The sequence below is a fragment of the Nerophis ophidion genome, linkage group LG10 (genome assembly GCF_033978795.1).
Source record: "Nerophis ophidion isolate RoL-2023_Sa linkage group LG10, RoL_Noph_v1.0, whole genome shotgun sequence".
Classification (NCBI taxonomy): domain Eukaryota; kingdom Metazoa; phylum Chordata; class Actinopteri; order Syngnathiformes; family Syngnathidae; genus Nerophis; species Nerophis ophidion.
In genome coordinates this window covers 13,105,792-13,133,386 of record NC_084620.1, presented here as the reverse complement: position 1 = coordinate 13,133,386, position 27,595 = coordinate 13,105,792, and the positions used below count along the sequence as shown (strand labels likewise).

The window sequence follows — 27,595 nt, the reverse complement described above, 5'->3', positions numbered from 1 at the left end:
CTCTGTGAAAGATTTGTTAAGATGTCTTTCACAAGGAAGAGGACATAAGGCCAATAAATGTGTCACTTTAAGTTGAAAATAAGCACAAAGTAGCCGCTGACCTGTAAAAGGAAAATTAGCCAGCCACCAAAGTACCGCTCATCCACTCACTTTTGGTTTGACATGAGATGCCAGTCACAGAACAATGCCAGTCACTCTGCATTTGGCCTTTTTCCACAGACTGCGTTGTAATGAGGTCAGGCTAGACAGGCAGCTTAAGAAGAGAAAACAAGACTAAAAAAGTAAGAACTTTCCAAACACGGTTGAATCCCGATGGAACTATTCATCTCATCAATAATTGTCAGCATTAGTGCAACAAGCATCCTTAGCACTTTAAGTAGATGTATAGCTACAGTACTGAAATTCCACAACATAGTGAATTTGTAAACAGCTAAAATTATATACAAAGCAAACTATAATCTGCTACATAAGAATATATGACAATTCTTCTCAACGAAAGAGGAGAAATATAATCTTAGAGAAAAATGTAATTTAAAACATGTGTACGCAGGTACAACACTTAAGACCTTCAGTATATCAGTATGTGGAATGAAATTATGGGTTGGGTTCAAATAAATCAAAAAAAGTACTAATATGATCCACTTCAAAAAACTCTTTAAACCTAAAGTGTTTCCAAAGTACAAAAAAGAAGATCCATGATTAACATTATTAATTTATTTCACCCATTCATTCATTTTGTAGATAATCTTCTCATCTCACCATATGAAAAATAACTTACTTCACCAATTATTATTTATTTGAATTGTTATTACTTATGAAGTATATTGTGACTACATTGACAACAGGAAGTGAACAAAGTTTTAGCAACTGTTATGTAAAGGAAAAGGGGTAGGATTAAATAAGCTCTGCTTCTTCCTACTCCTTTTCGAACATGTTGAAGAGAGAAACTGGAAATTGTGATGCATCATGCTGTATGCATGCATGTTCGAAATAAACTCAAACTCAACTCAACAGTAGGTAGGGCTGCGCTACCACAGTTCGCAGTAAAGTGGGCTATAAACTGAGAGATTTTTTTATATATCTGAGGATGTTTATTATTGGTTAGGAACTATACACCCATTAAGACAGAAGACACTTGGAAAATGTCGTAAGCTAAGCTACAAGTTACTCTTGATTAAATGTAACTAAGCCACAAGTGAAACTATCTGCAGAGAATTGTAGCAAGCTACACTACAAGCTACGCAGCAAAAGTAGCTTGCTACATTAAATAAATATATATTAATGCACAACTTTCCACGAAACATGACAAAAATGCTCAGTTTGATTGTTTATTAACTTAAACACAAGTTAGAAACATGCCATCTGTCTGGCTTTTACCATTTCTTTTAAAATTTCGTACTATGTACAAAATGAGAGAAAGACAAAAGGCAGTGACACAATAATGCCATCCATCCTTCCATTTTCTACCGCTTGTCCCATTCGAGGTTGCTGGAGCCTATCTCAGCTGATAAATCATCCATCCATCCATCCATCCATCCATCCATCCATCCATCCATCCATCCATCCATCCAACCATTTTCTCCCACTTGTCCCTTTCCGGGTCGCGGGGGTTGCTGGAGCTTATCTCAAAGTACTCTAATATTATAAACTCTAATGGAGACTTTTTAGAACAGGATAAATTACTGTTTTAACAGAAAGCACGGAGGCAAAATGACAATAACCTGGTCGAAGGAACAAAACATTTGCTCACTAAAGAGACAGAGGGGAACTGTACTTTTTTTGGAATTTTGCCTATCGTTCATAATCATTATGAAAGACATGACGATGGATGGAATTTTTTTTTAATGCATTCTAACTTTTAAATAAATGTCTGCTTACAACGGAACCAGTGGGAGGTCCTCTATTCCGTCTATGAAACCCAATAAATAACCATTCAAAAAGCACCAACAATACTCCATTTACATTTTGTGACTTGAATATTAACCAAGTATTAGTAAAATTGTTATTAACACCGCAAACGCAGACAAACTATAGGGGTGACCTGATCACCAGTTTATGCTGCTAATTTTTACATCATCGAGTAGTCAGCTGTTTTCTCGCTTCCCTGCTTGTAAAAGTTTATTCTACATCATAAATATTGCCTCTCACCTGAATAGGAGAAAGCTCAGGACGTACTCCGACAAGTTGGTACACTTTTACATCCAATTTAGACCCGCAAATGGCGAAACAGCTGACATTGTACAGTAAATGATGTGTTATCATGTTTTTTTGCTCTCATAAAGTCTGCATCGAGTACTAATCAGTTATGTTGGATGAAAAGCAAACATTGTAAAGCATTTTTTTAAATTAAAGTGTTGCGTATGCTTGAAGTGATCAAAATATGTAAATGTTACATTTTATTATACATGTGCCTGTTACTTCATTACATTTATACTCACAGCATGTGTATAAAACCTTAATGGATGGGGTTGAATGTTTTTTTAGGTAATTGTAGGCGGAATAGAGTGGTTCCTATAGGCTCCACGGTAAGCGGACTTTTGATCACATTTATTTATTTTCTTCATGTCTTTCAGAATGATTGTGAACAACCTACAGAATTCCCAAAAAATTGAACTTCCCCCTTAGCAAACTATCAGTGCATGAACAAAAATCAATAAAAATGCACGTACTTAAAGTAAACACTTTTTCCTGACTGTGGAACAGAGTCCACCAAAATTAAATTCCTCCCCAATTTTTACATTTTAAGTTCTTATATATTTAAAACATATTAATGTAACCGAGAGATTACATATGAAACCAAATGACCCCAAAAAGGGTCCATTACTATTAACTGTCATTGAGCAGGGGATACCCTACTACTACCAATGGGTTCCCCATACCCAACTGTATGTATTTATTTTAGTGTGCCTTTTCTTTGGACCACAACTGACAACAAAAAAAAAATCACAGGTTGCATTGCATTTAGACTGAAGTCACATTTGAAAAGATCAGATTCCAATCGGATTCAGGACTACCTCCTTATGTGGCCTAAATCTGATGCCAAAAGATCAGATCTGTGTCACTTGAGGGCAAGAAAATCTGATTTGGTGTGCAGTGTAAATAGGGTTTTAGTGCAACAACACACAACATCGGAAATATGTCCCATGAAAACCCATTCTCTCTCTCTAACAATGCTTATACATCAGTAGAAGCATTTAAGTGCCAACTTAAAACAATTTTTTATACCCTAGCCTTTAAATCAGGGGTCTCAAACTCTATTTTCCTGGGGGTTACTGGATGCAGACACTGGGTGAGGTTGGGCCGCAAGAAAAGATTACTTAAAAATTCTAACGTGCACTTTTAATGGATTCACCTTCTTTAAACGCCTTACCCACCCTAGCTACATACTAATCTAATCTCCCCATTTTTCCAGGAGACACCCGAATATAAGTGCATCTCTCGACAATTTCCCGGGGTAGGCGTTGTCCAAATATTAGTCCTGATTTACACACAGTTAACAATACCATAATGCAGTGGTTCTCAAATGGGGGTACTTGAAGGTATGCCAAGGGGTACGTGAGATTTTTTTTTAAATATTCTAAAAATAGCAACAATTCAAAAATCCTTTATAAATATATTTATTGAAAAATAGCAACAATTCAAAAATCCTTTATGAATATATGTATTGAATAATACTTCAACAAAATATAAATGTAAGTTCATAAACTGTGAAAAGAAATGCAACAATGCAATATTCAGTGTTGACAGCTAGATTTGTTGTGGACATGTTCCATAAATATTGATGTTAAAGATTTCTTTTTTTGTGAAAAAATGTTTATAATTAAGTTCATGAATCCAGATGGATCTCTATTACAATCCCCAAAGAGGGCACTTTAAGTTGATGATTTATTCTATGTGTAGGAATCTTTATTTATAATTGAATCATTTGCTTATTTTTCAACAAGTTTTTAGTTATTTTTATATCTTTTTTTCCAAATAGTTCAAGAAAGACCACTACAAATGAGCAATATTTTGCACTGTTATACAATTTAATAAATCAGAAACTGATGACATAGTGTTGTATATTACTTCTTTATCTCTTTTTTTCACCAAAAATGCTTTGCTCTGATTAGGGGGTACTTGAATTAATAAAAATGTTCACATGGGGTACATTGCTGAAAAATGGTTGAGAACCACTGCCATAAGGGTTCCGTGTTAGTGATGACTTTACCGCCTTTTACTACATGTCATCGCTATCGACTTAACATCACATTAACAGCGTGCCAGCCTTGTTGCATACAGCGAAACACTTTGTTTAATACACGTGAGTGACTGCAAGACATACTCAATCAACAGCCATACAGGTCACACTGAGGGTGGCCATATAACAAGTTTATCACTGTTACAAATATGCGCCACACTGTGAACACACACCAAACAAGAATGACACACATATTTTGGGAGAACATCAGCACTGTACCACAACATAAACACAACAGAACACCTTGCAGCCCTAACTCTCCACTTCCACCAACGCAGGGGAAAGGGGCAGAGTTGGGAGGCGGGGTTTGGTGGTAGCCCTGAAGAGTCAGTGCTACATGGGATTCTGGGTATTTGTTTTGTTGTATTTATGTTGAGTTGCAGTGCGGATGTTTTCCCGAAATATGCTTGTCATTGTTGTTTGGTGTGGGTTCACAGTGTGGCGCATATTTGTAACAGTGATAAACTTGTTTATACAGCCACCGTCAGTGTGACCTGTAAGTATGCCTTCCAGTCACTGACACGTGTTTGCAGAAACATTACAGAACATGCAGCTGAGACTGTATGCTGTATGTTTGATGAAAAGGTGGATGCTATGACTTGTGTTCATGAAAGCCAAATACAGAAATGTCTGGAATGGTACGGTCTTTGTACAAGATGTAGAGGGTGTCAACGGCAGTGTCAACATGGCACCTATTGAACATTGTTGTTTGGGTGAAAACTGACATATGTTCGCGGGAATGATTACCCTTGAATGACTGCCATGAAATTTCGAAGTCTCCCGGAATCACACTAAATTTACATATCAAGGTCCGGGCCGCCAAATAACGTCTCACGGGCCGCAATTGGCCCGCGGGCTGTGTGTCTGAGACCCCTGCTTTAAATAGACCCCTTTTAAGATCAGTTGATCTGCTGTCTCCATGTTCTTCTCTGCCCCCCTCTCCTGCGTTGAAAGGTTATCAGGTGACCACGGATCAGCCTCCACGGATGAGGCACAAAATGTTCAAAGTCGGGACCCAGGATGGACCACTCCACTTTGCATCTCTGTGCTGCTGACTTGTCTCCATTCAAGATGATCCCCTGCTGGCCTACCAATGGACTGGACTTTCACATTAAGTTGGGACCTGGGGTGGATCACTCCTTATGCATCAGTCGGTGACGTCTCTGCGCCCTTACATGTCTACATGCAAGAGGATCCCCTGCTGGCCCCACTATGGACTGGACTCTCATACTATTAACCATATCCACTCTGCATCCATTGCACTGATCACCTATGATCCCCACATCTGAGGTGCCTTCCAAGGTTTCACGTTGTTCCCATTAGGTTGAGTTTTTTCTTGCCTTGATGTGGGATCTGAGCCAAGGATGTCGTGGCTTTTGCAGCCCTTTGAGACATTTGTGATTAAGGGCTGTATAAGTAAACTTTAAGTTCTGTGGGTGAATTATGTAAATCCACTACAACACATCAATTAGAAGTTGGAGATGTCACCATGGTTGTTACTTTTTATTCAACACAAAGCTTATACACCTAATCAATAATTAATAAACTCACAAAAATGATGCTTTGACTTGAAATATTAGTCGAAATTGTCTAAATATATATTTAACCAATAAATTTGAGAAATTTTACATTGAATTAACAAAAAATATTTAAATTGTAATTGACACAAAAGCTCACACTCTATGGTGGTAAAATAAGTGTATAAAAAGTAAAACACAAAATTCAAAAACAAAACGGAAAAACTGAATTGTATTGTTTGTTGTTGTTTTTTTAACAGTTTTTGTTATTTCAATTTATTGATATTACTATTATTATTATTTTACTTGTTGTGCTTTATTCGTTACTAATTTATATGAGTTTTAAAAAATATAGAGTTGACATCTGGTGGTACAATTTAAACTCATGTTTTCAAATTAATGAATAATAGTATTATTATTTTTGATTTCAATATCAATCAAAAATCATGGTGATATTATTTTGCCACAATCGTTCAGCCCTAGATGATGCTGTTCTTGGGACTAATTTTGAAGGAATAACTCTTAAAAAGAAAAAAAAAAAAAGGCAAAGACTTGAAAAAACCCTGGAAAACGTGTGAACAAACATAGACTTTATAAACTACTGAGCAAACTATAGTTAAGTTGATCTCAAATTATGAACACGGCTGGTGTTATTAGCCTAGCCATCAAGAATCAGACATTATGCACAGTTAATTGTGATAAAGCCTTTCATTTGTATTATGCTGAGATTTGTGGTCCTAAATATTGAACAGGTTTAATAGTTAAGTTGTCGTTCCAACCTGTTTTGGGAGACAATTTTCAAGACAAATTCACTCTTAACACACCTCAGAACACAGGATAATTTCCAAGAACTTTGCAGCTGGACTAGGCTCCAGCACCCACACGACAAGCAGCAGAAAATGGATGGATGGATGGATGAATGGAATCCTGGGAAACATAATAATCAGGCATTGGGACGAAACAACTCGATTATCTTTATGTGTGCACCCTAATTAAAAGGAGAACTGTACTTTTTTCTTTTTAAATATTGCCTATCGTTCACAATCATTATGAGAGACAAGAAAGACAAACGGTTTTGGGGTTGTTTTGCATACTCATTTGTAATAATCGGCTCATTTTAGGTGGCTCGCAAAGCAGCTAATGAAAGCGATCAATCCTGCTCCTAAATCACTCTGAAATGCATCCAAAAACCACCAACAATACTTAATTTACATTTCTTGACCTGTATAATAACCAAGCTGTAGCGACATTGTTATTGCAATAGCGAACTCTCTTTTTCCATATAGACTTGCCTTGTGTATATAAAACAGAGGGTTTTGAAGTTTTTTTTGTAAGCTTTGACGATTACAATGGTGCCTCCTACAATCCACATCTTTGAAGTGTTCATCATCTTTAAAATCCTTAAAAAAAGATGTGCTTTGTCTCTCATAAGGATAGTGAATGACAGGCAACTTTAACGGGCACTACACAATTTTGCCTATAATTGACAATCCTTATGACAGACAAGAAATAATGTATTTTTAAAAAAAAAAAGCATTTTAACTCTTAAATAAAAGTCTGCTTACAAATGAGTCAATAGGAGCACTGTTTATTTTGTTGAATAACATTTATTGTCTTAGTTATCGTCAATGACCTCATTTTTTATGACTAAAATAGGACGATAATGAATCACAACAAATGCATGTTGATGAAAATAATGACAAAATAATTGATAACATTGTCTACTAATTGAAACAGGACAAAAATTATGACAGCTATGAAATCCAATCATATTTAATTTTGTCGTTTGACGGGTGGGACAAGTTATCCAATCACAGTTCCATGTGGGATGGATCACCAAAGGGTCCAAACAGAACTACTGTCTTTGTAAGGAAAAAAAAACTGGGAAATCAACACTTTTTTTGTACGGAATCATTATAAGGACTGTAACAATAAACGGTATTAATGATGACTACAGAAAAATATCCCGACCTTTAGTAAGACCCTTTACAATTACAATGATTGAAAAACCAAGATCGATATCTGCACTTTGGTAAACTCACAGACTGACTGGTGCCAGCTCGCATTTACGCCTTTCCACACTAAGAAACAACATACCCCAATTTAAACTTATACAAACACATTACTTCATTACATCACTTAAGCCATTCAATTGTGCACATTGATCCTACAAGCTGTGTCGTCTTAGAACGGAATTATGATAATCGATCTTATACCTCAGAGGAAAAGATACATTTAATGCTATTATCGAGGACTTCTGAAGAGAGTTAGGACACAACGCCCCTGCCAAAAATAATAAATACAAATAATGGATTTTTTCTTTGTTACACACTTTTAATTTAAATTTAAATAATTATTAAAGTATTATAGTACAAACCAATATTTAAAACAATAAAAGCTTGGTCAATAATACAGATAAAATACTATGAATAAAACTCTATCCGTGAAGCATAAACACAAAACATGCAAAGCAGTTGGTTTTCTAACGGTGTGTCTAGTTATTTTAGTTCTGTTTAAAAAATTTAACTTGGTCAGAATATTTCAGTGTGTGCATGAGTACTTTTTAAACACAATCAACAATACTACAATGATAATTATAACCATAATAATTTAGTTCACAATAACCGTCAGCGATCCTGTTCTGTCTCCCTGTAATGTTTGTCTAAACTTGAATGGGATTGTGTTGAACATTTTAATTTTCCTGAAGGAACTCTCCTGACGGAATAAATAAAATAAAGTACTATCTAATCTAATCTAATCTAATCTAATCTAACAGTGATATGAAATTGTCATATTGTTACATCCCCACGGTATTGTTACACACCTCAATAAAAGATGTTTTCTACACCTGGAAGACACACTGTCTGCAGGGTAACCATTCAGACATCTACGCAACAGTAAGTAGGTCAAAGCTAATATTTCTAAATTACACATACTGTAATGAATAAATGTTACTGTTAAAGACGTTGGGGCAGGAGCAAGACTGCATACTCTACCACTACATGGTCGAGCTTGTCCGCCAATTTGATAAGAAAGATACCTGTACATTGCACTTTAATCACTGTCCTCGGCACACTGTTCAGTTAATTGCACGACTTGACAACCTAAAAGACCAGGATTGTCATTTTTCAAGATAAAACACAAAGAAAGACCAGCAATACATATAACACTGGTTGCTGTATTTGAACGGGACAGTGGCCAGGACACCAATTGTGAACCGCCAGTGTAATTATACACAATACAGAATAAAACTTTCTTTATATTTAGTCAAAAATAATTCCAGCTATAATAATAACACACAGTAAAGTAAATCTGAAATTTACTAATTGCTATATTCACAGAATGCAGGTCTTGTTGTGAATTTGGTTTTAGAGATTCTCTGCAAACACATTAATGAAAGTGGTTTCTAGACAACTTTAAATATGTGTTATACTATATACTTTAATTGACAACATTCACTGTAATTTAGAATAGAATAGAATAGAATAGAAAGTACTTTATTGATCCCTCGGGGAAATTCAGCAAAGCATTGCAGTAAGTATAAAATTGTTGAGGTAATTAGTCGACTAAAATTAAATTAATTTAGATGACTAAAAATAAAATACATTTACTGCTGTCAAAATTAACCCTGCCATGACGTCATTGCGTCTATTCCGAACATAAAACCAACTAAAAATCATCCAAAAAGCGCCAACAATACCCAATTTACATCTCCTGACCTGATAATTAACCAAGTATTAGCAATATTGCGGTAACGTTAGGAACCTATTTTATGGGCGAATGTAACGTTCCTTTTGCTGCTGTACTGACATCATGAGCTGGTGAGCTGTTTTCCTGTCTCTGACCTTGTGAAAGTTTATTTTAGATTATAAATCATGCATCACACCTTTATAGTAGAATGATGTGGACATAAGAAGTTGTTAAACTTTGACAGCCAACTTAGACCCAGATTCGTCGAAAAAGACCCAAAAAGACGCTTCATTCCACCCCGCTTTTTTTTGCGAGGATTATCAGTCATTCTTCATCTGGAAATACATCAACATCTTAACAGTCAGCATCACAGTTAGAGCATATATTGTACAGTAAGTGTTGGCTCTAATTAAGTCTGCAGTGTGTAGTTAAAGTACCAATGATTGTCACACACACACTAGGTGTAGTGAAATTTGTCCTCTGCATTTGACCCATTTTCTTGATCACCCCCTGGGAAGTGAGGGGAGCAGTGGGCAGCAGCGGTGCCACGCCTGGGAATCATTCGTGGTGATTTAACCCCCAATTCCAACCCTTGATGCTAAGTGCCAAGCAGGGAGGTAATGGTTCCCATTTTTATAGTCTTTGATATGCATGATGTTGTTGAAGGAAAAAGTGAACGGAGTACATTTTTGAAAATAATTCACCGCCGTATGCTTAAAATTAGCAATATATGGTACGGAAATTTTACATTTTATTATGAATAAGCCTGTTACTACATTATATACTTAAGTGTATATAAAACGGTGATGTGTTTTGGATTGTTTTTAAGCGCTTTATAAGCAGAATAGAGAAACTTCCGTAGTGTCATGCTTCTATTTTTCTATATTCTACATGCCATACCAGTCCTGCTCCTACCATGCAGTCTGCTGCGGAGCCCATATTTGGTGTTTCCTGGGGCGGAGCCACTTTCTCTGATTATAATCAGGCCTTCATAAGCCCTGCTGTTGAGATCGTGGTCACCAGTTTGTTCCTCTGCTATGCCTGCTATGGTTCCTTAGCCTGTGTAGATTTGTATTTCCTTTTCTTTTGACCTTTTACCAGTGTTTATTCGGGGGCTTCGCTCCCTTTATGTCTTTTGTTATTCACAGCAACATAGGGTTCCCGTCGCTTTTTGTTAATCATTAGGACTTTAAGTTTTTTCACACCCATGAACTCCCTTTGTTATTAAATTTTTTGTATATTTGACTTTTGCCTAAGTCTCTGCGTTAGATAAATGGTACTTTATGGCCGGCTTATGTTACCTAGGTTTCATTGTAAGTGGACTTTTGAAGAATAGAATAGATCTTTATTGTCCTTGTAAAACGAAATTGTAAACAAAAAACTAATTAAGTGCAAATTCATAATAACACATAAAAACATAAGAACAGAGACAAATAGATAAAAACACATAAAAATACAAAGCACGCAGCTTTGCTCGCATGTATTTACTTGTTCGAGTGCAATTAAAAATAGAAAAAAACATGTCTGCTTGTCTTGCATAAGGATTGTGAATGATAGGCAAAATACCCAAAAAAGTGCAGTTCCCCTTTAATATGCAGTCTAATTTCTAAATTATGATGTTTTTCTACTTTTCTTAAACATATTACAAATGCTGCCATTTTATTCAAACACAAACACTTTATCATTGGCATAATGGCCAACATGTCGTCCTACGGGGCTCTCCTACTCTGATCCTACCCGCTAACGGCCATCAACGGATAAGTCCCGTTGGCTATTATTCATTCGCTCATTTCTATCTAGAATGTCCCCCGTCAACTGTCTTTCTGGAAAATCCAATGAGAAAGGGCACAAGGAGCATTGGAAGTTTGTTTAAAGAAGAACAAGACAATGAATCTAATGATCAACATGGTGCTACAAAAATTAACCCAAAGAATCCACATTTTTGCGTAATCGTGCAGCCCTTTTGGGACATAAAAATATGCAATAATGTCAGACAGCCATCAGATGGATCAGTAATGAACAATCTCACGGTTTATGGGGTATAAGTGTAACCGTGACACGAGGTGCCCTCACAATGGTGGGAGGTGATTAGCATCGCGGCACGGTCCAACGAGCCCAGTCTTTTAAAAACAACCTGGCACTATGTTTTCTTAACTACCCCACTGACCCAAATGACCTAGCGCTAATCAGCTAACAGCGAGACGGGACAACGTCGACAGGGTCAAGATTAATCTGGCAAGATTAAAAGAAACATCCAAGTTTGTTTTGTCAGCCAAGTCAGTCGGAAGACGCGCCACAGGTGGCTGCTCAGGGAAAAATCCTGGAAACTTTTTTGGCAGGATGGGAGAGTAAAGGCCAAAACTTCATTTTACACTATTGATCTCAAGGTAAATCTTTGAAGAAATGCTTGGTTCATTGTAAAATGTGCATGGTTTAGCGGCCACACAAATACCTTCTAATGCATGTTTAGTGGCCACACAAATACCTTCTAATGTAACACTTTTAAGGATCCGGCCGTGTCACATCACTTTAGTGACTTTTGACTGCGCTACAGAAGATACATTTAATAAATATACTGTACATTGTTTGACTCTCATGGACCCTGAACTTGAACAAAAGACAACAAACAAAAATCGGGGTTCTTTTTGAAAACAATTATATCAAAAGTACCATCCATCCATCCATTTTCTACCACTTTTCCCTTTTGTGGGAGCGGGGGTTGCTGGAGCCTATCTCAGCTGCATTCGGGCAGAAGGCAGGGTCAGTCTTATTTGGTGTCGTTCTGATATGGAAAAAAATTGCTACTGTCAATTACTTGCAAGGGGGACAATCAGAACAATTAAATCATGTATTCTATTCTGATGAATAACTGCAATTTCCCTGACTTTTTGCACAATTGTTTTGTCTAATTTGGAGTTGATTTGTAGTTGAATAAAGTTGCTGCTGTCATTAATTAATTGCAAGAGGGGTAATCATATCAATTCAATCACACGAATATATCCCATTTCCTGCAATACAAGTGTATACCGGCCACGGCCTGTTAGAATGACTTCTATCCTGATGTATTCCTGCAATTTCAGTGACTTTGTGGAACATTTATTTGGAGTAAAGTACTTGCACAAGGGGAGCTTATGTTAATTAAATTTAAAACAATAGTCTGCTGTATTACTGTAATCAACCTGATTTTGTGAACTAATTTCAGGGTTTTTTTTGAGTCGTTCTGATTTTGAACAAGGTTGCTGCTGTCATCAATTACTTGCAATGGGGACAATTACATTAATCAAATCACGCATTCCAGTGTAATGAATTACTAATTACTAAGTTTGAGTCGTTCTGAGATTGATTAAGGTTGCCGCTTTAATTAATTATTTGCGAGAGAGGAGCTTGCATGATTTAAAATGACACTATTTTCTGCTGTATTCCTGCAATTTTCCTGAGTTTGTGGACCATTTTCCGACTTACTTTGTGTCGGATTTTTTTTTTTCCACAAGGTTGCACTGTCAATTACCGGGACTTGCAACAGTGGCAATCACATTAATCAAATCACACATTCTATTCTGATGAATTTCTGAAATGTCCCTGACTTTGTGGACTAGTCTTATTTGGAGCTATGGTACGATTGACCCGGTGTGAGTACACCCTTAGACACACATAAGGTCTAGGCTTACACAGCAAATAGCTAATTAAGTAATTTCCGCTATCAAACAGAGATTTCATCAAATACTGTACATTTGCTTTTTGGCATCTATTAGTTTGAATACGAGTTAGCCATTACGCAGCCAAAAAAAAGCAAGCTTGCCTGTTTATTTTATGGCAGAAAAGAGTGAAAAACATGCTGATAGACAGGCCAAATACAGCATGCTTCAATAAACCTCCTCTCATTGACTGAAGCCAGGGAGAGCCAGGATTTACAACTCAGTTCCTGTTCTTTGGTAGAGGCTGCCCCAAATATCAGCAAGCCCACCCCTCTGGAATCCTTTCATTCAGCCAGCAGCGCTCGGTCCGTAACTTCTCTTTTGTATTGCACCTTTTGCCTGGAGGTATGATTACCAGACAACTGTAAAACAGCTCTTTGGGATTCTTGCAGACACCTAAACGCATGCTCAACTTAAAACAAAATAAAAAATAAAAAAGTTTAATAAGGGAAATTCACATTTTGGGGAATCTTGCCTATTGTTCACAATCATTATGAAAGACATGATGAAGGATGGGTCTTTTTTTAATGCATTCTAGATATTAAATAAATGCAATCAAAAGTCAGCTTACAGCGGAACCTATGGAAGGAAATCCAATAAATAACCATTCAAAAATTCCCAACAATGCACTTTTTACATTTCGTTATTTGAAAATTAAACAAGTATTAGTGATTTTGTTATTATAAGCACCAACGCAGACAAACTATTTACAGCAGCGCTGTGATCACAAGCTTGTGTACATTTTCAACATTATCAACTATTGAGGTGTTTCCTCTCTTCCTTGCTCCCTGGAAGCATTTTGTAGATCATAAACCATGTCTCTCACCTGGATAGAAGAAGGCTGGCGACGTATTCCGACAAGTTGGTACAATTCGACAGCCAAATAGGACGCGGAAATAGTGAGGACGACATGATAAGACTCTTGAGTCCACCCCCTTTGTCTTTGTATTGATTAGGCATCATTCTTCATCTAAATAAGAAAATATTGACATCCTAGCAGTCAGCCTCCTGATGACAGCAGACATTGTACAGTAAGTGATGTTTCATTATGTTTGTTGGCTCTCATGAAGTCTGCAGTGAGTAATAATCAGTAATGTTGTCGAAGAAAAAAGCAAAAGTAATGATGCGTTTTTAAAATTCATGCGTCGCATATGCTTAAAATTATAAAAATATGTAAATATTAAAAAGGTTATAATTGTGCCTGTTACTATATTACATATATACTAACAGCATGTATATGAAACCTTCATGGAGGTGTTTTTCAAGACTTTTAAGGTACAATACAGCGACTTACATATGCTCCACTGTAAGCAGACTTTTGATTGCATTTATTTTATATTTAGAATGTATATAAAAAAGAAAAACATCCATTGTCATGTCTTTTATAATAATAGTCAACAATAGGCAACATTCCCAAAAAAGGGCAGTTTTCCTTCAAGGGGAGTCCCTGTTTTTTGTAAAGGTAAAAACAAACTCTTGCCTCCAAAATACACTACAAAAATACCTAGAATGTGATTCGAGTATGTCGGGATAGAGAGAAACAGCAAATGTTTACAGTCTTTATTAGCGACCGTTAATTACTCGGCTCTGGAGATGCTGCCAAGCAGAAAATGACGACACTGGCTTTTATAACTCATTAATAAATCAGTCTACTGATATGTTAGAAACTACGGTATATTAATACAGCCTCACTATAAAAATGCAGGCACACACATTTCTTGCACCTACAACAGAATACAGTGTGCTTAGCGCTCATATAAGCAAAGCTACAGCAAAGAGGGCTGCCGTGGAGCATCTGAGACATACAATATTAGAGTAACGTGGAGGATGTGTGTGAGATCTGTAAGAGGTCACAGATTGGACTCGTGCACACAAGCAAGCCACAAATGAAGCACTAGCACAGGGACGAGGGAAGTTAAAAGGGTTCATGCCAGGGGGCTAACATGTTGGACCAATCATTACGGCATCAGACTGTGGGGCCCCGGGGGTGCGCGTACGGTGGCCAACAGTAAGTCCTTTCTTTTTGGGAAGTCGTTTTGAACGAGTGGCATTAGAGGCACAAACCACAAGCTTTCTACGCGAGACAAAATAAATCAAAAACACAAACGCCTCCGAGGAGGCGCCATTAAGTGCATTCAAACAACAACATGCTCCAGCAGCGGGTTGCCAAAAATCGCACAGGGGTCATACATGGCTCCATTTGGCGGAGAGGCATTGCCATTTGGCTGTTCCCATGGCAACGCAAGGTAATCATGAAACAGGAGTGGCGGCTTTATTAAGACATCTTGCCATTCACCTCAATCTAGCCTTTTGCTGAAATGAGATTCCATTGCACCTTTACATTTCTTCAGAAAATTCGGTCTGCATATTGCACATAAATCACATTCTATCACATCCCCAACAAGCTATTTATTACACCTTATGAAGAGCACACAGTCATTACTTCCTTGATTTTAGCATCCACCACAAGTCAGTCCAAATGAGTAAATAACGTGCAGTGAATCCATGCACAAGTGAGTGCTGCGTAATTACACCAGCACATTGCGAATCAAACACTCAGGCTCAGAGAAGAAGTCTAAACTGACAAAAGGCAGACTGCAGGGGTCACAAATTCACAACGACGGTGAATCCCTTGCACGTTTTCACCCCTGAAACTTTAGATAACCGAATGTTTAAAGCTCCAGCTCCCTTGTCGTGGTTTTATTACAGCTCATAAAACAACCCAATGTGTATGTTGTTTTCACACGTGCTACAACTGCATTCTTCTTCTTCTAGCTTTAACTGCATAGCTGCTTCCTCTGATTTAAATAACAACGCAGCCCAATGGGGATATGCAGTACACTCCCTTAGCGATGTCAACCCCCATTTGAGAGTTTAAACTATGATCAGCCGGATGAAATAAACAAACATCCGTTGAGGCAATTGCAGCTTGGATGGGAGATGATATTGAAAGCACCACATGGACATTGTTGCAGTGAGGTCAAAGGTGAGACACGAATGAAAAGAAGCACACCTGACCTCTTTTTGGTTTTGGGAAACTTTCGTGCAGGTGAAAGACAACTTTCTCCACAAAGTGCTGAATGTTGCTGTGCTCCGGTCCGCGGACAAACACCATCCAGTCGTGGGTGAAGCCTTCCACCGTGGGTTTCTTTCGGAATTGGGCACGATGGCCGAGTTCTAGTTTCACCTGAACAGCGCCCTGAGGAGACAGATTTACATTACAACATTAATGAGCTGCAAAGTTTTAGGGTTTTTACATACTAAAACAACCACCGCATAGACTAAAATACTGCTTCATACTGAGAGATGTTAATATTTGGTGCTGCAGTACAGTAGTATCCCAGTTTGATGCAATGCACCTCTAACAAAACTGCAAATGCATATCTCTTATGTCCATTTTTGGGCTCAACGCTTGCATTGGACTGCATTAGTGTATGCAAGTGTACCCGATGGAGTGCCCACCAATTAACTAAAAAAAAAAAACATTCCTCATCTCACCAATAAGACAGATCGTTTTCCATTGAAGGAAAAGTACCGTCTGATATATTTGAGAGTTCATGTTTTATCAAGATGATGGAGCACGTACACGCTGAAGCCAGCAGCGGGCTGCTTAAATCCTTACGAAGTGGGGGGAAAAAGCACCGACTCCTCCATGTGTGTCAAGAGCGGAGAAACATCATGCAAACATTGGCTTGTATGCATCATGGTGTCCCTCTTTGTTTACTCACCGAGTTGGCCATCCCTGACGCCCCGCGTTGCAGCTATTTCATGAAGAATGACTAGGCAATGAGAGTGGAGGTAAGAACAGTTTGCGTATGACGGCGGACATGGTCTCTCTCCACCGAAATCAAGTCGAGACTTTCAAAGACTCGCCGGTGGTCAACACAATCAAGCTTCCAAACACTTCCGTTATGAACCTTCAAAATAAACTAAAACCACACAATCTGGCCTTGGCTGATTGCACATAGCGTTCTTAATATTATTAATCATCAAATGATACATTTGAAATAGGATAGTTTATATAATTTTATTTTGATATACTATTGTATTTCACGTCGCTTTGCATTACTTTTACTCTGGTATCTTCATTTCCGTCATCTCTGTTTCTCAAGTCCTCTCCCTTGGTGGAGCAGAGATGCGCATGCGCATAACAAATACGAGCATCATAGTGGATCAGCCAATGGGAGGTCAGGAGACAAGCAGTGTTTATGTTGCCTTCACGTCCCCCTGTGAATTACGTTAACCAAAAAGCAACACTTTTCTAAACCTCAAACTAAAACAAAAGCAAACACGCCATATAAATAAATTAAACACATAGTGTTGTCCATTTGAGTGCAAAGTACTGGTATGGATAAAACAATAATTATTTGCCATTGTATTCAGCAGAGAAATCATGCGATCCAGTATGAACTACTATCTTGTTTCACCCTCGGTGATTTCCGTACATCCATGCTCGAAGATGAATTGTAAATAAGGTAATGTTAAGTACACTGTCAAAGGCGTGTAAACTTTAAATTAAATGAAGAGTCTAATTTATTACTTAATGTTTTGCTTGCTCCGCCTCAACTTGTTATTTCCAGGAATGTTTTAAGTTTGTATTTGTAGCTGTGTAGCTATCGTAGCATGTTAGGCTCGCTACGCGGTTAGCTCGTCAGAACACGATGTTGAAATTTGCCAATTGCTACAAGAACTTGTTAGCGTTGTTGCACACTGCCTGAAAAATACACCCGGGCTTCTGAATGTTAAAACAAACAACGGACTTTAATTCGGCGCCGATGTTGTTCTAAAAGCATGTGTTTTCTCCCAGAGTTGCAGTGAGCTGAATATTACAGCTGCTGGGTGTGGGCCACTGTTGCCAATATGTTGTTACAAGACTGCTTTTGCATGGCCATCGTCATGTTGAAACAAAAAAAGAGAAGAATCCCATGCTGAATAAATAAAAAGCTTTTGGCAACACTAAATTGGCCCTAGTGTGTGAATGTGAGTGTGAATGTTGCCTGTGTATCTGTGTTGGCTCTGCGATGAAGTGGCGACTTGTCCAGGGTGTAAGGTGCCTTCCGCCCGATTGTAGCTGAGATAGGCGCCAGCGACCCTCAAAAGGGAATAAGCGGTAGAAAATAGATGGATGGATTTTAGCAACTGCAGCTTTTAATAATTTACATGTAACCCTAGCAACTGTTAACAATTGTTAGATATTGTAAGTACAGTAATGCCATAACCACGGTACTGTGCTCTCTCGTAGTTGTTGCGTTATTCTTTGTTTCTTGCATTGAAAAAGAGAGGACAAAAGTCAAATTTCTTGTGTGTTAAACATACCTGGCCAATAAAGCTGATTCTGATCTACCTGTTATTCTAAGCTTCCAATTTGACCCCTGAAATGGTTATTATAGCTTAACATCCTGTGTGTGTGTGCGTGTTGCCTGCACAGTAAAGCCTCATTGGTGTCATTTGTAAAGCTGTTGGCTCAACAAGTGTTGCAGCATTGTCCTCTCTTCTATCGCTAATGCAGACCTTAGCAGTCCAGGCCGGCCGATATTGTTCAGCTGTATGGAAAATATGCTGCAGAAACTCCTAGAATGCCTACTCTTAAAGGGTTTTAATGACCGTTTATAGACTTTAAATGTGAATCCAAACGCTCAGGACAGGTTTTTGATTGAGAAATAAGCTTGTGGCACATCTTAACTTCATAGATGTTAATTTTGACAACAACATAGACGTAGCATAGCGGTTCTTTGTCATGAAACTTAAAACTTTTGTGTCAATTATTATGTAAGAAGTTGCAACCGACTTACCTGTTTTTGTCGTCCTCCAGCAGCTTTGGAAGGGAGGCCCAGTGACCTGCGTGCTGCTGCTGGACAGTAGCGCACACTGGCTTATCAAATAGATAACGGTTGGGGGTTGGGTTGGGTTTTGGGTGGGTTCGTGTTGCCTGTGTTTCTAGTAATGCTAAACCATAATATCGGCTTACGCATGTTGCCGCTGTTGTAAATATAAATATCTTTGGCACGTGTGTGATTTGCCAAAAAACAATTGGTGATTATTTGGTAATTAATATGATCTGTCTCTCTTGTGTAGTTAAAAAAATATAAGCATTGTATTGAAAACAGCAGTCAGTATGATACAGCCTAACAATAAAAAAAAAAAAATAACAGTTAATAATGACATTGTTGTTAACTTTAAATTGGCTTTAGATAGTCACATGCATTGTGAGGCTGCTATTTTGTTGACTTGTGAATAATTTACTGGCAAACTATGTCACCGCTGCAGGCTGAAAACTTGAACACACAGGACAAGGATCATCTTCCAAAGTGAATACCTCCAAGTGCTGCCATCCTTGGAATCTTTTTTTGAAACGTCAGGTGGCTGCGTCAGTTGCCTGTCAAGAGGGTGACACCTGATATTTTTGTTTTAAATAAGAGGGAAGCACCAAGGCTTCTAATAATGCTTTAGGAACAATGGAGGCTTTACAAACACCCTTTGACTTCACGAGCCCTATCGTACAAGCTCAGGTGAGCTGTGGATAAGTGTACAGCAGTGATGATTTAAAAAAAACAAAAATAAAACATAACATTTTACTAAGAACTAAATTCTTCAGCTCTCAAACTAGTTTGATTTGTTTTGTAGGCAGTGAGAAGGCTTGTTGCTGCTGTGCTCAAAGAGAAAGGTCCAAATGAACAAATCAGCCAGTCCGCCAAACAGGTGAGTTTCCTCATAACAATGTTTTTTTAACTGGGAACTGCACCTTCTTTTGGAATGTTGCCTATAATTCACAATCCTTATGAAAGACAAGAACACAAGTTTTTTTTTTAATGCATTATAACTTGTGAGTAGATGTAGACAAAAGTCAGCTTACAATGTAACCAATGGGAGCCATGACATCATTGCGTTTATTCCGACAATAAAACCCAATAAAGAGCCATCAAAAAAGCACCCAACAATGCTTCATTTACATTTCATGACCTCAATATTAACCAAATGTTAGCAAGTTTGTTATTGTAAGTACTAACATTAAGGACGTATTGATCAGGAAGAGTTAACTGCCTTATGACGCTGTCCTGACATCATCAGCTTGTGAGCTGCTTTCTCGCCTCTGAGATTATGAAAGTTTATTTTAGATCAAGGGTCCCCAAACTACGGCCCGCCAGTTACCAAAACCTGGCCCGCTTAAAAATATATTTTTTTGTTATTATTATTATTTTTTTTTAATATATTTTTTTAATTTGTCCTTTTTAGCCCATTCATCAACCCATTTTCTACCGTTTGTTACTCTTGGGGTTTCCTAGCCGCTCAGGCAAATCATATTGTCTAAAAATGCGTTTGCCCATCGGTAATGTGACGTCAAGTGCGTTCTCTTTCAGTCAATTAGTGCGCAAGGAAAATAAAGGGCGAAATTGTTGGGGAAACGTAAGATAGTTTCCAAGTGTAGAGTTTTGACTTTTTGCAGTTGGTCTAATCTACAAAGAGACAGTGGCGGTATTTAAAGAATTTAACATTTGGCGACACTATGAAACTCGTCACGGAGGGCAGTATGCGAGCTTGCTGGACAAAGTGAGAGGAGAAATGTTAGCTATGTTAAACTGTGAATTTGCTGCCCAGCAGAGTAAAATGCTTCGCCAAACACAGGCAAGCCTGTCATCTGTTCAGACCAGCGACCAGCCCCCGGCCACATTTTTTTAACCCAATGAGGGCCCCAGGTCAAAAAGTCTGGTGACTCCTGTTCTAGATCATTGATCATGTGCCTCACCTTGATAGTAAAATGATGTGGACATAAACCAAGAAGTTGGTACATTTTGACAGCCAATTTAGACTTGGAGACGGTGAGGGAACCACGCAAAAGAAGCTGGTGTGCACCAACCTTTTTTTGGTCAACCTTTTGCGAGGATTATGAGTTATTTTTCATCCAAACAGGAATATATCAACATCCTATGAGTCTGCATCCCGCTGAGAAGAGACTTTGTACATGAAGTGATGTTTAATTATGTTTGTTGGCTCTCATGAAGTCTGCATGAGTTGTCGTTAGTGTTGTAGTTGAACGGAAATGTGAAATGTGATGCGTCAATGAAATGTGCCGCCATATGCCTAAAATGAGCAATATACGTAAATATTACATGTTACCAGTATTATAAATGTGTCTGTTACTACAATACTTACATATTTACAGCGTGTATATAAAATATTGACGGAAGCGCTTCATAGGCAGATTAGAGCGACTCCCATGAGCCCCATTGTTCGCTGACTTTTGTTAACGGTTGTTTCCTCGTCAGAATGCATAAAAAAGTGGGAAAAAACCTGTTGTTGTCCTACAAAGGGATTAGCGAATGATAGGCAAAATAAAATAAAAAGTGCAGTTCCTTTTTAAAGGAAAAAACTGTTTATTGACTTTGACTTTAGGCACAGTAGTGACAGATCAGTATGAGAGTCGCGCACCACAGTAAACCCTTTCAATAATACTAAATCATCATCAGGGCTCTGCTTTGGAAGCCCTGTGGAAGCAGTGCTGCAATGACAGCGCTCTGGTGCGTTCAGCCTGCTGCGACGCCGTCGTGCTGCTGGTGGACCAAGGCCATGCCGACCTGCATTATGTCCTCAACAGCGTTCTCAACCTGCTACCCTCTTCGAGGTAGACAACCCAAATGCCTCTGAGACATGAAAATGTTTCACAGAGCACTCATATTTCCTTTCCATTTTTTTGTATGTGTCTCTACGCTAATGCAAGAAATGTGCAGGGGTTAGTTCAAGTTCTTGCACGGTTGCTACAGATGCAGGCAGACATCAGAGACAAGGATGCACAATTCAGCTGTCCTTACAGCATCAGGTCAGTCATATGCACTCTACTCTTATTTGTGCTTGTCCATGCCTTTAAAGGTGACACATAAAGAGAAAAAAAGCCTTAATACACTATTTACACAAAGTTAGGGATATTTGACTTTTGGGAGAAATTTCAGGATGAAACACGACAGGAGGTTCTCGGCCTATGTACAAGTTGCCGTTTAAAGTCGAAAATTATACCTATTTCTAATTAAGTCACTCACAAAGTGCACTTAACATGCGGACATATAAATTACAGTATTATATGAAACAGTAAAAATGAAAAGATATTAACTAATGTTGTCCTTGTTGTCTTGCACACTGAAAAGGGTTTTGCAAGGTAGGGAAAGAAGGAGAATGTCAATAATAATGATCAATCATGATTACTGTCCATTTAATAGGAGCAGACACTTTCATATGTTCAACTCGTAAAGCGATCGGAAAGGGCAGACCTCCATCTATCTCCCAATAATGAAGAATATTTGGAAAACAATTCTGAAAAAATAATCACTTTTTCCTTATCTCATTTGATCAAAATATGTCAATAACTTCTTGAGTTCCCTCCATCCATCCATCTTCTTCCGCTTATCAGAGGTCAGGTCGTGGGGGCAGCAACCTTAGCAAGGAAGCCCAGACACTTCGTCCAGCTCTTCCCGGGGAATCCCGAGGCGTTCCCAGGTCAGCCGGGAGACATAGTCTTCCCAACGTGTCCTGGGTCTTCCCCGTGGCCTCCTACCGGTCGGACGTGCCCGAAACAACTCCATAGTGAGGCGTTTGGGTGGCATCTGTACCAGATGTCCGAACCACCTGATCGGGCTTCTCTCGATGTGGAGGAGCACCGGCTTTACTTTGAGCTCCTCCCGGATGGCAGAGCTTCTCACCCTATCTCTCTCTGTCCAACCCTCACTGGAAATGCGTCCGACTTACTGCCGGCAACGCGGACCAAGCTCTGACACTGATGGTACACGGAGCGGACCGCCACAATCAGACAGTCCGATACCCCATACTCTCTGAGCACGCCCCACAGGACTTCCTGGGGGACACGGTCGAATGCCTTCTCCAAGTCCACAAAGCACATGTAGACTGGTTGGGCAAACTCCCAAGCACCCTCAAGGACCCTGCCGAGAGTATAGAGCTGGTCCACAGTTCCACAACCAGGACGAAAACTACACTGTTCCTCCTGAATCCGAGGTTCGACTATCCGGCGTGGCCTCCTCTCCAGTACACCTGAATAGACCTTACCGGGAAGGCTGAGGAGTGTGATCCCACAATATTTGGAACACATCCTCCGGTTCCCCTTCTTAAAGAGAGAAACCACCACCCCGGTCTGCCAATCCAGAGGGACCGCCCCTGATTTCCACGCGATGCTGCAGAGTCTTGTCAATCAAGACAGCCCCACAGCGTCCAGAATCAGCGAATCTCATCTAACCCCAGGGCCTTGCCACCGAGGAGTTTTTTAACTACCTCAGCAACCACAGCCCCAGAAATAGGAAAGCCCACCACAGATTCCCCAGGGACCGCTTCCTCATAGGAAGATGTGTTGGTGGGATTAAGGAGGTCTTCGAAGTATCCCCCCCCCAGTAGTTCCATTGTAAACTGACTTTTATTTACGAGTTGGATTGCATTAAAAAATACATCTGTCGTCTTGTGTCTCATAATCATTGTGCACAATAGGCAAAATTCCAAAATAAGTTAAATTGTCCTTTATGATTGACTTTCCTTTTCATTGATGCATTGCCATCAGAAGAGATAAGGAGGAAGAAAAAAAAACTAACCCAAAACAGCAAAAACTATATTGTCCTTCCTCAGTGTAGCAACATACAATTATGTAATCTACTGAGGGCACAAAACTACCATATTTTTCGGACTATAAATCGCAGTTTTTTTCATAGTTTGGCCGGGGGTGCGACTTATACTCAGGAGCGGCTTATGTGTGAAATTATTAACACATTAACGTAAAACATCAAATAATATTATTTAGCTCACTCACGTAAGAGACTAGACGTATGAGATTTCATCGGATTTAGCGATTAGGGGTGACAGATTGTTTGGTAAACGTTTACGTAAAAGCATGTTCTTTATGTTATAGTTATTTGAATGACTCTTACCATAATATTCTACGTTAACATACCAGGCACGTTCTCAGTTGGTTATTTATGCGTCATAAAACGTACACTTATTCAGCCTGTTGTTCACTATTCTTTATTTATTTTAAATTGCCTTTCAAATGTTTATTCTTGGTGTTGGGTTTTATCAAATAAATTTCCCCCAAAAATGCGACTTATACTCTGTGCGACTCATATAAGTTTTTTTCCTTCTTTATTATGCATTTTCGGCAGGTGCGACTTATACTCTTTTTCTATTTACAGTAAATTATTCGCAGCATAATGTAATATTGTCGTTTCACTACTGTTGACCAACTTCGCGGCATAAAAAAATAACATTTATTATATTTCAGTGGTTATGTAAATTTACAGCAACATTCTGGGTGTTACTTTAAAAGGCCACTGTTTATTGTTGACGGGCATAACTAATATTGTGATTTAGAACTTTAAAAATATGTAAAATTTACTGCAATCAAAATTTAAGTTATGTAGGCTAAAGAGAAACCTATGCTAAATAATGCATAACAATTTACAAAGCCTGTAGATCACGCAAATGTTTTTTCACACTTAAATAATTGTTTGTCTTCTCCTCTCATCTAAGCAGGCTTCATCAATTCATGTTCATAGACATAAATTGGTCAGATCTATAGTATTCTAGATCTGTAGTTTACTATAATTCTTTATTTTTACCATACTGTTGCCTGTGCGTTGTTGCTCCAGGTGTAACAGCCCACAATGCATTACAAACTCCAGTACAAGACCCGATTACATTAATAGGGTATATTACTACCAGAAATTGGTCGTGAATTAACAGCAATTGCTTACAGTGCAATTATAATTGAAGCAGGACATTCATTGGTCACATAGCAGTTGGACATGATCTGCATTCAAAAGTTGAAAAAAGATCAAATTACGTTAATCTGTAAAGGTTGGCGACTTGTCCAGGGTGTACCCCGCCTTCCGCCCGATTGTAGCTGAGATAGGCGCCAGCGACCCCAAAAGGGAATAAGCGGTAGAAAATGGATGGATGGATGTAAAGGTTATAGTTTATTTTTGGCACATCCGGACATTTTAATCTGAAAGCAATCTCAACATCTTGTTTTCATAGCCAGTACTATTCAGTCGCTGATGTCTTTTTTGATTGCACAGTCACAAGGGTCCACATTGGTGTCTAATCTTCACCCCCACCTCCTCTTCCCACACTCTGAATTTCTGCCAAGATCCCGGGGCCTCCTTAATCAGTTACAGCGCCTCATAAAAAGGCTGAGCTGCTTTGTCGTTCTCGTTTCCCGTCCTTCTCTTACTTTCAACGCTGTACTTTTTTCACCCAGCGCATTCTTTCTTTCTTGCAGGTTACTCCTTTTTTTTTGTCCTCTTCAGTTTCTCTAACTGCTGTCTGCATCTGTCTGGCCACCCTAAACCTCCCCGGTGGGAAGAAGAATGTGTTTTAAAGGGTGGGGGGGATTGTGGGTTTGGGCCTGGCACTGGCACTGCTGGGTCAGTGCATTAATGGAGGGTACCCATTGTTGAGCATCTGCTAATGTCCTGTGTAATCTGCACTAGAGACTCGGAGCCGTTTGAGCCACTTGGCATGAATTAGTTGGTCCTGATAGGGCTTTCCCCCAAATACACATAATCTATCCGCCTGCGTAGGTACTCTGCAGTGAAATCTTTTATCACTAAAAGGATTTGACCAGCAGCCTCTTGAAGGAAGTTTAAAAAGAAGCATGTCGGCTTTGAACTTATATATATATATATTCCAAAGACGTGCACCTGGGGATAGGTTGATTGGCAACACTAAATCGGCCCTAGTGTGTGAATGTGAGTGTGAATGTTGTTTGTCTATCTGTGTTGGCCCTGCGATGAGGTGGCGACTTGTCCAGGGTGTACCCCGCCTTCTGCCCGATTGTAGCTGAGATAGGCGCCAGCGCCCCCCGCGACCCCAAAAAGGGATTAAGCGGTAGAAAATGGATGGATGTATATATATATATATATATATATATATAAAATGAGTTGAGTGAAAAGCAGGACTATCTCCCTCGTGACTTCCTGAGGCTGTTGAAAGGTTGGGAATGGTATGAGAGGCTGATGGATGATGACTGCGGGGCAAATAAAGGAAGCTGAGGAGGGCGAGAGATGGTCGCTCAGATTGCTGCATGTTCCAGTTGGGCAGAGAGAGTCCAAAGGGAGGGAAGTAAGCTAGTCGGTCTTGGACTTCCTTCCATCTTTGAATTGATGGGACTAAAGATTAGTTAAGTGGACCTTTGGGGTAAAGTGTGTGTGTTTTGGGGCGGTTGGGGTGGATTAACCTATGCACTAAACACTCCATCTATACCTCACTTTGGATTTGACCTCAGCTTTGTTCACTTGCTCACAGCGAGAGTCAAGGGCAATGCTTGCCAACGGATGGGAAGTCGCTAAAAGATGTGGCACTTAATTATTTCCAGTCTCTTTAAACAAGAGCGTTTAAGATATAACGTGGACCACATGTTCCCTTCCCTGGTGTCTGATAATGTTTTTTAAAGTTGGATCATCTTACTCTGATAAATATACACTATTCACAAAAAATGTGGGTATTGTGCTTTCGGGTGAAATGTCCAGAGGAGCCTGCACCACACTATAGCAGGGGTGTCAAACATACGGCCCACGGGCCATATTAGAATCCCATGCATCCCCGACTCTTCCATTATACACCCCCACTACCCCCCTCATACAATATGCGAATGGGCTCATAAACTGTTTGTTACGGTTGTGGAGGGCGCTAAACGCATTGTCATCGTAGCAGGACTTTATTAATGTTGTATGGGTGAATAAATAACCATTCAAAAAGCGCCAACAATGTTCCATTTACAGTTTGTGACTCAAATATTAACAAAGTATTGGTCATATTGTTATTATAAACGCTAACACAGACAAACTATTCATAGCGGCGCCGCGATCACCACCATGTGCCACTATGTTTACATCATCGAGTGGTGTGCTGTTTCCTGTAAGTTTATTGTAGATCATAAATCATGCCTCTCACCTGAAAAGTAGATGACTGAGGAGATAATCCGCCAAGTTAGGACACTTTGACAGCTGTTTAGGACTCGGAAATGGCAAGAATGACACGAAAAATGTTGGTCCCCCCCTGGGACCCCACCCTGTATATTCTCAAGGATTATGATACATTTTTAGTCTAAATGGCAATATTTGAACATCCTTGCAATCAGCATCCTAATGACAGCAGGCATTGTATAGTGAGTTATGTTTGTTGGCCCTCGTAAAGTCTTCAGAAATCAGCAATGAAAAAAAAGAAAACCTTGTGATGCGTTTTTAAATGAATTCATTAACATGAAATATTGGTAATAAAACAGTATATCTTAAGGCTGTATGCTCCCTACTGAATTAGATGGGTCATAACTTAAGTATGTCACGAGTTCCAAGTGCAGAACAATACTTAGATCCCCAGAGTGAGTATTTTATCTTTACAAACAGGTAAAATTGCATTAGTTGAAAATTATATTCACTCTTCCAGACTGTATATCCCTGTTGCAACTT

At 39.0% G+C, this 27,595-nt stretch overlaps 2 protein-coding genes across 5 annotated transcripts in view; one reads left to right on the top strand and one right to left on the bottom strand.

Moving 5' to 3' along the window:
* The window catches only part of mllt3 (MLLT3 super elongation complex subunit), a 41,758-nt gene extending 22,684 nt beyond the window's left edge, over positions 1 to 19,074 (bottom strand). Inside the window, exons 1-2 of one of the 3 annotated variants that reach the window (XM_061912464.1) lie at positions 18,935 to 19,074; positions 16,161 to 16,341 (exon numbers count right to left, since the gene is read on the bottom strand). In XM_061912464.1, the coding sequence (XP_061768448.1) occupies positions 16,161 to 16,257 (97 nt within the window). In that variant the 5' untranslated portion in view covers positions 16,258 to 16,341; positions 18,935 to 19,074. Of the gene's footprint in view, positions 1 to 150; positions 254 to 16,160; positions 16,342 to 16,870; positions 17,038 to 18,934 lie in introns of those variants that run through there. The other 2 variants (XM_061912463.1, XM_061912465.1) reach the window with 2 other exon arrangements.
* focad (focadhesin) overlaps positions 17,465 to 27,595 on the top strand; it is a 30,893-nt gene continuing 20,762 nt past the window's right edge. The window contains exons 1-5 of one of the 2 annotated variants that reach the window (XM_061912461.1): positions 17,465 to 17,617; positions 19,410 to 19,651; positions 19,767 to 19,841; positions 21,608 to 21,762; positions 21,859 to 21,957. In XM_061912461.1, the coding sequence (XP_061768445.1) occupies positions 19,598 to 19,651; positions 19,767 to 19,841; positions 21,608 to 21,762; positions 21,859 to 21,957 (383 nt within the window). In that variant the 5' untranslated portion in view covers positions 17,465 to 17,617; positions 19,410 to 19,597. The remainder of the gene's footprint in view (positions 17,618 to 19,409; positions 19,652 to 19,766; positions 19,842 to 21,607; positions 21,763 to 21,858; positions 21,958 to 27,595) is intronic. The other variant, XM_061912462.1, reaches the window with a different exon arrangement.